Here is a 17,072-nt window from a genome sequence, read left to right as displayed (position 1 = left end):
GGGTTGTTGATTTTATCAGTTACTTCATTTTTCTCAAAGTTCCTATAAAATGTTTACATTTTTCCTTTTGACAGTTGAAAAATATCTGCCTTGGAAACACTTTCTAACTCTTCTAAAACATCCCAACTTCTGAATTGTTCAAAAATCAAAAACAAAAAACAACACAACTTCCTAAACCATTTGAGGCATCATGGTGGCTAGAGGTACAAAATGCCTATTTCTTCTGGGAATTACGAATTTAAAATTAGGGGTCTGAGGCAGGGTAGGACCAGCTTAAAGTCTGCCTATATGTAAAGGATATATCAATCAATAGCTAAAAAGTTGTCAGTGGGTGAAGGAATCCTCAGAAAAGTAGTGGTGACAGTGACTTGACTGAGCATACCACGGTCTTCATCACATTCAGATAATCCAAGCAGTTTTAGATATTTTTCTCCATATATATGAGAATCTAGTAGCCAGGACTAGTCTACACTTGAGGAAAATTCTACATTGACTTATCTTTGGAGAGAAGAGATGGATAATGTAAAAGTGGTGATGGAGTGTGGGAGATTTTATTAACTGCTTACCCAAAGCCCTTTTCTCCCTACTTTAATATAAATACAACTCTGATTTGTTCAGAGATGGTGTCTAGCCACAAACTGTGGATCATGAATGGTCTTAGCCACTAATTTCACACCCTCCATGCAGCTAAGGGTAATCTTGTGACTAGCTCCAGCCAATAAAATTTGAAGAGACTTCCGCTGCCATAGTTTCTGAGAAAGCTTTTACTCTTCTCATGAGAATCGGCAGCTGAGATCCTTCCATCTTCTTCCTATTTTGAATATAGACGTGATGACTTGCAAAAATTGTGGAGCAGCCATGTTAGGCCCAGGAGGGAAAAGCGTGAGGACGAAAGTCAACGCACTGAGGATGGCAGAACCAAGGATGGTATCTGGGCTCTGGAATGGCAGCACTGAGGAGCTGAGCCAGAAAACTGCCTGATTTTTGTTGCTTGCAACATATGGAAAATATTTGTTTAAATCATCCTATTCAAGTTTTCTGCTATTTATAACTGAATGCTTCCCTAACTCAAATGTTAAGTTTTGAGCACTTTGCCTTGAGCCTAAGCATTGCAGGCCATCCCCCTGGACATCACAACTTCCTCAGAGAAATGGGCAAAAATGCTTTCTTGAAGTAGATGGCTTAATTCATAAAAATAACTTGCAACCTGGAAAATAATTTTGTTCTTTTTCACATCATCAGTTCAAGAAAGCTTTTTACTAGATCTTTGCCTCAGAGGCTGTCTGGACAAAGCCTGAAGCAGAGCTTCTGAGGACATTTTATTTTCTGCATTCGAGTACATCATTTATTTGCATCTTCACATTGTTCATGAAGCAGATCCTCTCTCAAAGCAGACTGAAATGACTTTGGAAAGCAATGTATTTTCTTCACAGGCTTTTTCAGTAATGGAAAATTAATAAGATAGGCACACAAAAGAAGGAAAAAGTCAGTGTTTTATTAGAGCAAAACAAAACTCTTTGATTTTTATCCTTTTATGAATGAAAATAAAGATGGTGTATATAGCTAATTTGTCTATTTTGGAACTTTTTCAGAGGTATTACTTGTAAGACTTATTCAGCCAAAGGATTGCAAAGGTGATGAGATGAGGACAAGAGCTAGCACGTAGTAGCTATCAGTGATGGGAGAATCCCCTTCTCATTATCAGCATTGACAGTGAACGACAAAAGTCCCTTTCTTTAGCTCTGGCAATCATTTGAAATAGTAGGTTAAAAACCACTTACAATGTTTGGATGTGAGAGGCGAAGAAGAACTCCTATCTCAGTTCTTACGATTTTTTTGTCCACCTAAAAGGCAAAATAAAAGAGATAAACTGAAAAAAACTCCCCCCTTCATTGTAGCAGAGAAACAGAAACAGCAATAACTATCTGGGTGAATCAGGCAATTGGCAGAGCCTAATTCCTTAGCTTTTGTGTGTCTCCTTCCTCTCTTTCTTTTTCAGCTGCACATCCTTTCTCTCTGCTTCCGACATAAGACACAGGCAGGAACTAGTATGCATCACAACTTGTCAGACTCCTCACACGGCATCTTCCCCACTTTACTACCAAAAGTCATCACTGCCACAACTAACGCCCAAGCTCATTTCAACCCATCCTTCTTCTTTGTCTTGCTTTCTTACATGGAAGTCTGCCTAAACCCCAGTGGAGCCATCAGTCACTTCACTTGTCCTTCTCACACGGATGTAGCACAAAACCCAACCTACCCAAGGAGAGTATCCTGTTCCCTGGCCATTGTGATAGGAATATTCGCCAGACCCAAGTCATCCCAGTCAGGAGCCTCTCCAAAAATTTTGCGCAAACAATCAAGAAACAGGTATTCCATCTTTCTCTGAAATTATGAGAGCAAAAGAGGATAGAGTCTGCTTCTAATAGTGAACAGTTTTGATACAATATGGAGACCACTTTATTAAAATGAGGCCAACACAGGAAAAAATATTGCTGAGTTATGAAGAGGACTGTTGATATAATTTAAGCCCCTAGATTCAGTTATGCTGGTTTGTCCTTTGAACTTCTAATTATATGAGCCACTACATTTCCTTTTTCTGCTTCAGTTATCCAGAGTTAGTTTCTGTTGCTTGCCATGAAAGAATCCTAGTTAGTTCACCACTTGGTCTCTATGTTTCAGACAATGGCGATTTAGTTCAGGATATTCCAAAATGAGGGATATTCTCTGTAGCCCAATGATTGACCCCTTTAATCACAATGAGCTGGCATTTCAGAGATCTAAAAGTTATATAGTAGACATAAAGGTTTTAATGTCTTCCTCTCCAACAAAATTTATCAAAACAATCAATAGATATACCTGCACTCTTACTATGGTTTCTGCCACTGGAGCTGTCCCGAACCTTTGAACTAGCAAGAGTTTACATGGTTTTAGAAGTGAAGAAGTTTATGTGCAATTCACAGCCAAACTCTGTAGGCATATCCAAGAGACTGCTTCAAATGGGAAATGGGTTCTCCCCTTACAGTTACTTCTCTTGAGGAAGAAAATGTTGGCCTCAGGAGAAATCCAAGTGCGTATCAATAGTGATAACCAATCACAACTTTCAAGATGATAGAGAACAACATCCAGTCATTTAATTTTCATTCTTTAATGAAAACAGTAACCAACAAGGATGCAATCTTTAAAAATAAAAAAAGAATGAATACTCAAAAGAATTTTTCCAACTTTATATGTTCTTTTTCTTGGTTGCAACATATAAATATATTTTACATTTATTTTATCTGGCAACTAGAATTTTGCCAGATCCTAGAGTACCTCATTTAAAGACAGCACTCACCATTTTTAAATGCCTTTAGTTTTCATGAGATGGAAAAATGTTTACAAGGAGATCTTAAGGAGTTCCCAGCCCAATGAGAGATTTCTCAAGAGTTTATTTCACCCGTATACACAATAAAACATTAAATTGCCATAAAGTCATGGTAAACTGCAATAAAAGTTTTGGTCATTCATACAGGCAATCAAGAGGCTTGGGATGTTTTAATATATTCTTGCTAAAGAAAGCCAAGCTATTAAAATCAATTTGCAATATTAAAAAACAAAAATGTATTTTACTTTTGTTGTTTGGATGCCAGTCTGTGCAACCCAGCATACTTCTTAAAATATTTATAAACATCCCACATAAAAACGCAACATCAGCTATAAATTCTTAGAGGAGGGAATGAATATATGATCTATACATTTTAATACCTGACAGTTAATATGAGGCCATTATATAACAGGGAAGACTCACTGTGAGCAGAGAAAAGCAACCTATCTCAAGTGACTGTACATCAAATTGATAGGCTCTGGCGCTTTTGCAGCAAAGGAGTAAAGGAAGACACACATCTTGACACATCCGGTGCTCCCTAACCCAAGAACTTTGGAGGCTGTTTCAGCAGTCTTCCACAGACACTAAACCACAGCTACTCTGCATGATTCAGACTATGTATTGACCAAAGCTCTTTCAGTTTCAAGTAACAAACACTCAGCTCAGACTCACGTAATAAGTCCCAAATGGTAACTTATTGGCACATGTAACTGGGAAGTCAGAGTAGATCTATCTGCAGACATAACCAAATTGAGAGGTTGAGACTCAAATAATCTCTCTCTCCCCTGTGCATGTTTGTGTCTCTATGTCTCTCCTTTCCAAACGGCATGAAACATGGCCACAGAAGCTCCAAGTCTGTATTTATAAGATAAGAGAGATACTCTCTCTCAACATCTATCTAATCTCAAATAGTATTATCGTTAGCCTTGCTTGATTTATGTGCCTATTCCTGGATGTAGGAGAAATATAACCATGACAAGGCCAAGAATGGGTCATAAGCGCTCTCCTTTGACCATGGTTGAGGGAGATGGGAGACTTGGTTCCCTCAAATAATGAATGTTGTCAGACACTGAGGACTCCCTTATTGTTTGCTTTTAGTATTTGTTCCCTTCATTTTACATTTGCATAAGATCCTGAAGTATTACTCTCTGTTTCTTCCATGTCCCACACTAATCGATCAGTAACTAATAATTATTCATTCATAAGAACTCTTGCCATCAGTTTATTTCATATTCAAAGTTTTGACCATTTACCAGTAACCCAAATGGGCCCTACCAAACCAAATAGCAATTTAGAATTCTGCCTAGAAACTCTTTTGAATCCATACTGAAAGCTGATGTAGGAGCAATCACTTAGCTGGTGAACAAACCTAGCAGGCTACCTAGTTTTGTACCTCAATTCTGCTGTTTTCTCTACTTCTGGGCAGCAACCTTGTCAATTGTTTTGATGTCACTGGTGATATAATTTGAAGGAAAGTAAAGAAGTCTAAGAAAATGATGGCTGTAGCCAACATGAATGGTTGGAATAGAAACTGGGACAAATAATTTACTGACATCTATGTGCTTTGTGAGGCAGAAGAGAATCATAACCTCCATCATATTGTCAAAACTTCTAAATCAGAGAATATTAAATAGATAAAATTTAAAAACCAAAAAATGTGTTTTATTGAACTGGAAATTTTAGAATGTCTGAGTAATTTCTTTAGTTTCTATGTAATGAATGTACAGTACACAGTAACGATAGGTCTAAAATAGGTTTTATGCACTCAGCCCCATGTTAAATAATTGGGTCACAGGAAAAAACAAACGAAATATGGTTCTTCCTAAAGTAAGATTACAATCTAATTTGGGAGATGCAACTCATCTACATAATGTTACCAGAAGATGGTGAAAGATGGAAGAATGCAAGTTACAAGTGAATTTTGTTTTAAAACTTCCATTGTTCAGTGGAAGATAGCTTTTCTGAGTCAACTGCTGCTAATATTCAAACAGTGGGCTTATTCTAAAAGACTTTTGACATTACCAGTCCTTTAAGAAAGCACACTGTTGCTAATACAAAATGGAGAATGTTTTGCTAGAGTGTGCACTAGGTACATGGAAGCAGTGTAAGATGTGGGTTGCTGGTAGCCAGTCAGTGGTGTCAGGCAGCCCAATCGTGGGGTATAGACAGCATGGTCCAGGAGGTAGTAGAATGGCAGCACGAGACTCTAAAAGTTCTTACGTTTAGTAAAAAAACATACATTTGGTAAAAATTATCAAGCAAGAGACAAACACTTACACCAAATGACAAATGAGAGATCTTTGAAAGAGAGGCATTACTAGAACAGTCTGATGGCATTGTCATCTTCTATTTCAGTTTCTGCAGATGCTATTAAAACATAAGGATACAGGTTTTTGTTTTTGTTTTTTGAGATGGAGTCTCGCTCTGTCGCCAGGCTGGAGTGCAATGGTGCAATTTCGGATCACTGCAACCTCCGCCTCCCAAGTTCATGCGATTCTCCTGCCTCAGCCTCCCAAGTAGTTGGGACTACAAGTGTGCGCCACCACATCCAGCAAATTTTTGTACTTTTAGTACAGACGAGGTTTCATCATGTTGGCCAGGATGGTCTCTATCTCTTGACCTCATGATCCACCCATGTCAGCCTCCTAAAGTGATAGGATTGCCATATTCTCTTCAGGTCAACAAGGATTTCCTTGCTAATACCAAATAAATGTATTTGTCACTACTGCACAATGCTTTAACGAAAATTAAGATTGTTACACTAGAATTTATTTTTCTCACTATATATTTGGGTTTTTGTAATATAGGTTTCTCCTACTCCCACCCCTGCCATTTTTCAGATATTTCTGATCAATGTAAAATGCGATAGTAGAATCCTTTAATTTTTTCACATTATATATTTATATTAAACACATACTTTCTAATACAAATATGCATTCTGAACAAATTTACCTATTACCATGTTGTATAGGGCATATTACATATTAAAATGCTATTTCTTTTTAGTTCTTTGAGAGTTAAATGATCTAAAGTTCAATAATCTAAACTCAAAAAATAGAACAGGCCAGACTGCAAAAAGTCTGGGCTAGCAAAATTCTGGTAAAATCATTTGCTTTTAATTCGGAATTAATTTTTCTATAAAAACATTTCTTAAAAAGGTAATTATTTTTCCACGATACTCCATATCATCATTTTTCAACTTAAAATATGGTCTCAGGGTGACTGCATGTTCTTGAGGCCCTTTCAGGGTATATGTAGGGTTCTCCCTTTTCCAGTTGCATATCTGAGTAAGGTGAGACTTTTTCCACATACAGTCAGCCCTCTATATCTGTGGGTTCGGCATCTTCAATTCAACTAACCATGGATGGAAAATATTTGGGAAATAAATCCCAACAACAATAAATAGTAACACAACAATTAAAATATTCAAATAAAAATACAGTATAACAACTGTTTACATAGCATTTACATATTAGGTGTTAGAAATAACATAGAGATTAAAGAATATTAGAGCACATTCATAAATGATGTGCAAATACTATGCCATTTTATAGTATAAGGGACTTAAACCGCTGTGAATTTTGGCATCTGCAGGGGTCTTGGAACCAATCTCCCATGGATACTGAGGAATGACTGTACTTCAAACAAAACAACAAATGGCAACAATTGAATGCAAAACTTTATGAGAATCAAGCTGTGTTCGATTAGATCAGATAGTAAAGAGATTTGCAAAGTAATGATACTCTTCTATTTTTTATTTTGAAAAATATACACATTTTAATTTAATTGTTATTTATGTTAAAATATAATGGGTTTATTGTAATTTAAAAAATTAGTAAATTTTAAAAAAATATCAATTTTAATCTCTCATACAGAAAATATGTGTAGCTATTTTGAATTCTCAATAATTTTGTATCAGCTGGGCATAGTGGCTCACGCCTGTAATCCCAGCACTTTGGGAGGCCAAGGTGGGTGGATCACTTGGAGCCAGGAGTTTGAGACCAGCCTGGCCAACACGGTGAAACCCTGTCTCTATTAAAAATACAAAATTAGCAGGGCATGGCAACACATGTCTGTAATCCCAGCCACTCAGGAGGCTGAGGCAGAAAGATCACTTGAACCCAAGAGGTGGAGGTTGCAGTGAGCTGAGATTGTGCCACTGCACTCCAGCCTGGGCAACAAAATGAGACCCTGTCTCAATAATAATAATAATAATAATAATAATTATTATTATTATATTATTATTTTGTGAGTAGAAAGGGCTCCTAAATCCCAAAACTTTGAGAGTCACTACTCCAAAAAATTTAACATTATACATTTGAAAATAGAATAAAGAAAAATTCTAGTAAAAATAATTTAAATGAAAGAAAAATGTCAATATAGTCTCATTTCGGCTTCTCTGAATGCTGGGGCCCAGGATAAATAATGTGCAGGGCATAGTTTGATGGAGGCTGAGAAGGGTGAAGCAAATAAGAATCTCCGAAGAAGGAACATGGAGAAAAGTAAGGCTAAAACACTGTCAATCCAAAGAGAGTAAACTAAGCAACAAAACTTGAATTACAAGTCAAAGTAATGATGATCAAGGAAACCAGCAGAGGGTAATTTTGAACAAAATGTAAATGGACAGCTATATAGCTAAGAAGCCAAGGATAAGACCATACTGAAGCCAGGAAATCCTTCCCAGAAGGATAAGCTGAGGGTCATCTGTTGCTTTTTGGAAAGAAGTCTGAGAGCTTCTTAAATAGCCATACTCTCAGGGGCAGTTCTCTTTAAAGGTATCATGTCCTGAAGGTCACACAAGTGTGGGTCTTGATAGCCATCTCCTTTCAACCTTTCCGATATTCTTCTCATTACAGAAGTTGGTGTTTTCCTTGCACTTCCAAATTCCCTTTCCAAATTCCTGGGGAGCTCTCACATTACCACTCAGAATGAATAATATTTTCCTAGAAAATAACTGTCAAGCAAACCACAAAAGTCAATGGGCAGCTATCTGAGCAGTCATTATTACCACTTGAAATTAGCTTCCAAGTGCGACCATAATTAACATCTTGAGAAGCATCAACAAATGGCTTTAAGAAACCAACATGACAACATTGAAACCCATAAGACATACCTTTAGTATCTACAAAATACCTTGAAGAATAGCAGTTTTTCCTTACTAACAATTTACAATAAATATATCTTTCACTAAAATCTTAACTTGGGCTAATTAGCCCAAGTTCCCTAGAAAAAACACATGAGGCATGGATCAACATTCTGTGCTTTATTTGGGAAACCCAACACAGTGAGAGTGAGGAAAAAGGGAAATGCAGAAAGGTTGGAGACACAATGCAGTCAGCACCAAACATCCTAATGAGCTATAAAGACATACAGCAGGTCGTATGGGCAGCTGCATCCAATGGGCACATGGTACTTCTCCAGAGACGTGGTATCAGGCTACTACTCCTTGACGAAGTCCATAGGAAGAAGGAAGAAGGGGGAATTTACCTACCCGGTAATTTCCTTTGTTTCCCATTGCTGAAATTTGGCCCATGGGTTAACTTTTCCATTTTTCTGCGAGGTATATGGGGTCTCATTGGCAGTCATTTGTGATGGTATATTCCTACACAGGAGATGTCCTATCTCATTCAAACTCAAAAGTAGCTATAACAGCCAGAAATTTCAGGCATATGCTCGGTTGGCCTACCTGCATGAAATAGCTAAAGGGCATTCACTTCCCCTGGCTTAGGTAGCAAGTAAGCAGAAAAAAGTATGAGGCGGCCCATCAGAGTTTTGTCCAATCACAGTACATTCTAGAGTTTTTATCTGTTACTAGGTTCTATGATTTGAATGCATGCTCCAAAAGTTCATGTGTTGGAAACTTCATTGCCATTGTATCAGTATTAAGAGGTAGAGCCTTTAGGAGATGATTAAGTCATGAGGTATGTGCTCTCATGAGTGGTTTATTGCCATCATCCTGGGAGTGGGATAGTTATGATGGGAGTGGCTCTTGATGAAAGGATAAGTTCAGTTCTGTTTCTCTCTGTGACACAAGCACTTGCTTCAGGATCCTGCCCATATGCCATGGGATGATCCACCTTCCAGAACTATGAGTCAAATACATTTCTGTTTATTATCTAGTATGCGGTATTCTGTTTATAGCAACAGAAAATGGACTAAGACACCAGGTAAACTAAATTGACAGCAGTGGATTCATAGTCTTGCTGCTCTAATTTATGGTGTGTTATTGCTCATCAGAAAGAACCTTGTCTCCATTTATTTGTTATTGCTTTTGTTACTAATATGAAGTGGATAGCCATCAAATGGATTGGGCACCTGGGGCTTTTCTGTAATGCCTTGTCCTAGCTCCTCTACTTAAACTGCCCTAAGTATGCTAATGGTCTTTGATATACTTTTTGAAGATTATACACAGAAAAAAATTTAAAATTTAATAAAAGAAATTATACAGATTTTTATAGTTTCAAGACTCCGTGACACTCAAGATTTCTTAAAACTGAAAGAAATACCAATTTTCCTGTCTATCCCCATGGTAGGGGAGAAAAAAGTAGATAAGAGGTATAATTCTAGAGTAACACCAGAGAAAAACGCTCCACCACTGGAATGGGATTGATGAAATACAGATCCTTCACTAAGATATGCAGCAAATGCACTCTTGTGCTGGGACCAAGATGGTTGATGAGGGAAAGAGAAATAATTAAAAACATATGAAGAAAAAAGCAATGATGGCTTAAAGGAAAACCAGTTTCTGCTTTGTGGTAATTACAAATGGAGAGAGCGGGTGAATAAACTGGAGAGTAGGGAGGACAATAACCAGATTTCTGTTAGATTTGAACAACTTGGCTATCTTAGATGTAGCCTATATCCAGACTCTGGAAGTTCAAATACTCTTGGAAAACTGGGGTGACCTGTGCAACTAAAGACTGCTGCTCTTGTTTTAATCATTCAGGCAAGTAAAGCAGCATTTCCACAGAAAATGCTCAGCCTTATCTTATTTTCCTTGCAGAGATTAAGACTATAAATCTTGTTTTGTCTCTGTATTCTGTCTTTGGCTTCTTTGACTTAATTTTGGTATAAATGATGTCCAGAGATACTATGCTAAGTACGTAATTGTGCTCTTCAAATCCTTTATGGAAACAAGCAGAATATAAATCATTAATGCAAAAATAAATAAGCAACCAAATGTCTTTATGCTTTCCCAATGATTCCCTATGCATAACTTCTGCTTAATTTAGCATTCTATTTTTTGACATTCAACAAGTACATGTTGGCACTAACATGCTTGGTGAAAAATCTTGACAACTGGAGTTTTGTTAAATTCAAGAATGACAGTTACAGTCTACAAGATTTGAAAGCTAAGAACTTCTGTTTGAACACCCCAAAATCAAATGTAGGACACATACAAATATCGAGGTTTTCCTACATGAGGCTGGTACCTCCAATAAATACAGAACTTTAATCAAGTTTGATTATTTATCTTTATCCTCTTGTTCTACCAGAAACCTGGGCATCTTATGACTGTCTCACATTTTTCAGCGTTCTCAAGGAGTGACTTGTTTTTGGTCCAGGAAGAAATGTACCCCAAGACCTGGAAGCAGGATAGATACCCTTCTTGCTCCTCATTGGTATGCCCAAATCATTTCTCCTCTCTTCTTCCTCCAAAATCCCAGCTCCTTTGAAATGTCTTCCATCAGCAAATACATCCTGCAACTCCACCTCAATGTAGTCATTTTCCCATCTCCCTTTCACTAACACATTCCTATACTGAACATTTTAGCATGTATGTCTCCATCTCAACCATTATTCCCCATAATCATTCTTAACAACTTCAACTTTCACATGGATAGTTCATTCAACATTCTTGCCTCTCAGTTCTTTTACCACTTCCTCGATTCTTCCTTAGCAACTCATTTCCATGAAAACATCTCAGGCCTTCTTGTTACCATCAACTGAACCACATCACAAATCTTGACTTCAAACATTACACTCTCTGATTCCTACGACCTATCTTTAAAGCTTCTACTTGGCTTAGATAATATGGTCCACTACTATATGCTAATAATGTCCTGGCCCTGTCCATTGTGCTGAACTCTCCTAGTATTCTTCCTCTTCTTTTACACCGGCTCACTGGTCATCTTCCAGGAAGCCAGGATAGTCTCCACTGTTGGGTCCTTTCACTTGGCATTTGATAGTACTCTGTCTCAAACGCTCTTTTCCCCGATTTTTCAGTGTGAGTTTAGGCTCAATGAAGAAGAGAATGGAAAGGATCACTGCACAGAGTGGGTGACGGTTTAGAGGTGAGGGCAGCAACAAGCATTGGACATGGTGCACCGGAACAAGAAGGAAACTGATATTATAAGGAAAACCAATACTCCATATTACATTTAACACTGACTAGCATGAAGCCAACCTTGTTCTGATCAGTATGGGAAGACAGGCTGTAATCATCAGATAAGCTTGTCTTTGAGCATTGTAAAACCCAATATTTTTTATAGCTCTGTTACTAGCCACTTCCTATTCCCTGCAGACTCTAAGACATTGGGAGGAACAAAAGGACAAAAGAAGGGATTTCCAATAGAGGAGGAAGCCCAGGATTGAAATAAGAGTCTAGGCAAAACAGGAGTGCCTCTGGGAAGCTTAACCCAGAAAGACACTTCTATTTCAGAACTTGAAGCCTTTGTAAGACAGGTAGATTCAGAACAGAGCAGCATCTCCAAAGGGAGTTACCTCTGCCCCTTCATTCTTAGATTCTAAATACAAACCTATGTGCTTGCAGATACCAGAAATTCTTTTCACAGGAAACAGTCTTTTTATTTTGCAATGAATGAAATAGGCTTAAAATATTCTTGGGAAATATAACAAGGTAAATAAAGTTAATACAAACAATTTGGCTGATGCCCGACTCTCACCAGAAAGAGGTTGGGCTTAGCAGAGGCAGGGAGAAGAGGGAGAGAACCCGATAGATACAGCAGAAGAATAATCTTCATGTCTTTACCCAGCACTTTTTTCTCTTGCTTCTTTTATCCGTATCTCCCTGGGATCTAGAACACATGAGCATGAGCCTGATTTAATACCTCTCATCTTTAAAAAGGTCTCTCAGTCCCTTACCATCCCCTCCCACTTCCAAAGCATATCTCTGCTTCCCTTCACAGAAAACCTCTCTAGTGTTGCCTCTGCACTCTTTCTTCACTTCTTCGCCTGGGAGTAGAGGAAATAAAATGGATTATTTCATGTCACCATTCTGGTCTGATTTCTCTCCTACTTTAAACGCAACAGCAATATTATAACATTTCCTAATTTGCCTCACTGCCTTGATCCTTACCCTTTATATTCATTCCTTCTGCACACAACATCCAGAATGGTATCTTTAAAATGTAAATCAGATCATGTTACTCTCAGCTTAAATGCCTTTGTTGGAGTCCCACTGTGCTTAGAGTAAGTATAAACTCTTTGCCATAGACCTTAAAACTTAGGATGGCTTGGCCTCACCCTATCGGTCTGATGTCACTGTCCTTCATATGCAGGCCATTCAACTTCTAGACCAAGGTTCAAGGCCTTTGCATTTGCTATTCCCTCTTCCATCAGGGCTCTTTTTTCTCTCAGTTCATTGAGAGTCACCAAGAGGCCTTTCCTGGCCACTCCATCAAAAGTAGTTACACACTAACAGACATACAACATACACACATACGCACACTGTAAGTCATACCATTCAATTTTTTAAAACAGTTACAAAAAGCTATGTTATCATTTAGTTACTAATTCATCATCTGTTTCTTCCATCAGAGCATGAGTTCTATGACAGAAAGGATCTTGTCTATTTTCTACATATGTTATCTTTGGCATTATTTACCAATACCTGGCATTTAATAATTTGTTAAATGAATGAACGAGGTATGGAGGCTGGTGACTGAATACAAAATGCTGGCAGCTCAAAGAAAAAAAATTCTGGTTTAACATTAAGCTTAAGTTGGATGAGACTGCAATTGGTTAGCCAGTTCTCATCCTGCCACTTAAGTCTACATGACATTTTTTCATGTTATTGACACCAATGGAGTGGAGAATGTCTGTTTCATAGAGCCTCTAGATTCTCTTTCAAGGTAAGTGAAGAACACTGGGGAAAATATAAATTATTAATGCACAGGTAAGTTACTGACCTTCTAAATCCACTGCAGCAAGTACTGATACTCCTGCTCACTCTTCTCCCCCATCTCAGACTATAGAGCTTTTATAGCTGCCAGACAGAAATCCCGTACTTTTCCTTCCAACAGCACACCTTGCCTTTAATTTGAGTGCTCCATCATTTGTACCAAACGCAACCACAGAGTGATTAAAAGAGAATCAAATGATAGAGATTAGAAAATAATGGTGAGAATTGGAATGTACTATCCATTCTCAAAGAAGCAACTATGATATCCTTGGTAAGCAGAAAAGAATTTTCTGTGGATATTTTGACTTGCCTCTGTGCCCTCCATGGGCACAGAGCCTGGCTGGGTCTTTACTCCTCATATTTCCCAAGAAGGTGCCAGCATCAGCATGGTCTTATGAAAAAGAAACTGATTAACAAAGAGATAATTAATGTTAAGCCTCCCAAATTATTTTTTAAGATTCATGTTGTCAGGGATAGAAGGAAATCAACACATATTACATATTTTTATAGAAGTATCATAGTCACATTTAAAAATATAGAAAATATAAAAAGAGTGAGGAATATATCCACCATTGTAACACAACTAATCATTAGCATTTTGGTTTATTTCTTTTCAGATATGTATGTATACTTCTTTTCACATTTTCAAATATAAAAATATTTGAAATTTTGTTACCTTTTTCAAAAACATAATACAAATTTTATGAATATCTAATATTCATAAGCAGAATGTAAAACACCTTCCTAAGGGCCCAATGTCATCAATGCCTAGCCCTAATGTTAGACATGAATGATTCCTTAAGATTTATTACTAATACATTATACAATCAGCATCCTTGTCTGTACTTTTTTTAAAGAATTCAATTTGAATCCTGGCTTGATCATTTAGAGTCTTTAATCAAGTCCCTTAATCTATATGAAGATTGCTTCAATTTCATCATGTGTAAAATGGGGATAATTGTTATTCTGGAATATTATTGTTTTAAGGATTGAATAAGAATATGTGTGAAATTTCCTAGTCCCTGTGAAATGTTCAGTAAATGTCAGTGCCTTTCCTAGAATGACTTTTAAAATCAAAGTGAGCATTTCTAATCTTCTGTTTCCAATTTTCTAATTCTTAACAGAGAAGGCACTACAATTGCAGTATACTAAGTTTGGAAATATAGGGATTTATGAAAATGTTCCACCCCTACTCAGAGAAAGTATCTACTAAACATGAAACACAACTTTATTTTTATTGTTATTTTAAAAAATTTTCTGAAAGTGAATGACAACTTCATCAGAATCCTAAACTATATCCTAATATAATCTTCCTGCCTGAGGTTACTCAAAAAGAAGACTAATGCCTATTTTCACTTAAATAAATATCTTCTCTCACCTTTTCTGAAGACTAAGATAAGAGCTGCACTGTCCTGTTTAAACTTGAGGGAGGTTTTAAGACAATTTCATATGTTTACTAATTACTGTTGACCACCAGGGTCACATCTAAGTTGACTATAAACCTGGGTATCAACCATGTCCTTTACATATTCAAGTCTGACAGAGGTGTAATATACTCCATCCTTTCTTCTTAGTGCCTTTTAGTAACTTTTATATGGTAAAGACAGTAATTTTAGTAATTTTTATGAACATTTCATATGACCAAGATTTTTAAATTATCAAGAAGGCATGAAAATAATGAAATTTAGGTTTTCATTGTATATTATTTCAATCAAACAACAATGATTTATGTGCACAATTCCCAAACTTTAATTTGAGTGATTAAAGGGGCACAATATTATATACACTCAGAGACCCTGAGATATTCCTTTGATCTTTTCCTTGATCCTTAAAACTAAGTGATTTTCTATTAGTTACAAAGCCAAAAAAGCTTATGACTTTGTATACTGTTAAATAATAAAAATAAAAATAATACTCTTGAGAGTATTAACATTTTAAGCTTCATCAATTACATCTTAGGGTTCAATGGAAAAAATAAAAACCTGGATGCTCTTAGAAGAAAGCTTAGCTCATTGCCTATTCTTTCAAGGACAATTCAGACCTTTTTCAAAGAACCTGGCTAATGTTGTTCATGAATGCTAAAAACTTGGTAGAAAGAGAGGATTTTAGTGGTTCTTCTAGAGTTATTCATGACCAGAATAGTACAGAAGAAATTAATGTTGAACCAAAAAATAATATAATCATACTCTTGGTCTGGAATGGGAAAGACAGAGATTCTAGAGATCTTAATGATTTGAGGTTTGAGAAAAAAAATTCCATTGTCAGTGTTGCCCCATAGCAATATTCTCTCTAGATGTAGAAGTCTGGATTTTCTGAGGTAGCATTTTAACATGAATTGAACCCAGAGCTTCACTTTTCTCTGAAAGACCAGATAAACAAAAGTGTGTCATCTCAGTCCTTCCCAGCATCTTTCTCCATACAGTGGTGTGCACATCCTCAAAGCACTCTCTCATCAACATATCTGTAAGTCTCTTCTGAGTAAAACTGCTCACAGTTTAAAAGCTTCATGTAAGAGTTAATTGGGTAGTATGCACACATTCCATGTTTATGCCCTATTATTTCTCCATCTCTGACATTTTCCAAGACTGTCGGGTTTCAAAGGATATGGTGGCCAAGGGGCTTGTGACCCCTGGACTGCTTTGGTCTCTGAGTGTGTGTTCAGTATTTACTGGCTTCTCCCATAGAGCCAGTGAGCACATGATCTGTCCCTAGTCATCTGTAGCTATAGATTTCCTCACCTAGCCAGGTCTCTACTGCAGACAGCATCTGGCAGTGGCCCTGGTATGTGGCCTCTTCATGCTCACCACACTTCCCTGGGTTATCTAAGCCAGATGCCAGTGAGAAATAACAGGGTAAGGAAGAGATTGCTCTGAGAGAGAGCTGAACTCAATCTTCACCCTGAAGAAATACTTTTAAACTAAAAGAGGCTCTTAAACGGGAAGAAACTAAGATATCTTTGACTGGAAATTTTTAGTATGTTTTCCTCCCAGGTATCCAGTGATAGCAAGAGGAATTCAGGTTCAGAATAAATGCTGTTGTAGAAAATAGAGCATACTGATACATTTTTTTTGCAGATGTAAGTGTGGTGGGTAAATTTTGATTTGACACTCACCCACATTCCCCTCCATAAAAATACATCAAAATTTAAAAGCTGAGGATGATAATCTTGGATCTGCTTTGATTTATCAATAAAAGGTATCATATACAGTTTATAGTACTTTATTATGTATGTCACTCCTAGAAACTGATCAGGACACTCCATATGTCCTGATGTCAGGATGGTAAAAACAGTTCTAGATTGTTCTGATCCTAACATCTCAAAGAAAAATACTGGGAGTGAAGATTAAAACTGGACTCCTTCCTTACACCATATACAAAAATAAACTCAAGATGGATTAAAGCCTTAAATGTAAAACCCAAAACTATAAAAACTCTGGAAGATAACCTAGGCAATACCATTCTGGACATAGGAACTGGCAAGGATTTCATGATGAAGATGCCAAAAGCAACTGCAACAAAAGCAAAAAATTGACAAATGGATCTAATAAAACTAAAGAGCAG

General features: G+C 37.0%; 1 protein-coding gene across 1 annotated transcript in view; it reads right to left on the bottom strand.

Annotated features, from left to right (window-relative positions):
- Nucleotides 1-17,072, bottom strand: part of CAMK4 (calcium/calmodulin dependent protein kinase IV) — a 265,759-nt gene that overhangs the window by 116,696 nt on the left and 131,991 nt on the right. The window contains exon 4 of the mRNA XM_003259823.3: nt 1,782-1,844. Coding sequence (XP_003259871.1) covers nt 1,782-1,844 — 63 coding nt within the window. The remainder of the gene's footprint in view (nt 1-1,781; nt 1,845-17,072) is intronic.

Source organism: Nomascus leucogenys, chromosome 2 (assembly GCF_006542625.1).
Source record: "Nomascus leucogenys isolate Asia chromosome 2, Asia_NLE_v1, whole genome shotgun sequence".
NCBI lineage: Eukaryota > Metazoa > Chordata > Mammalia > Primates > Hylobatidae > Nomascus > Nomascus leucogenys.
Note: the sequence above shows the minus strand (reverse complement) of the source record. Positions and strands in the feature narration are given on the sequence as shown.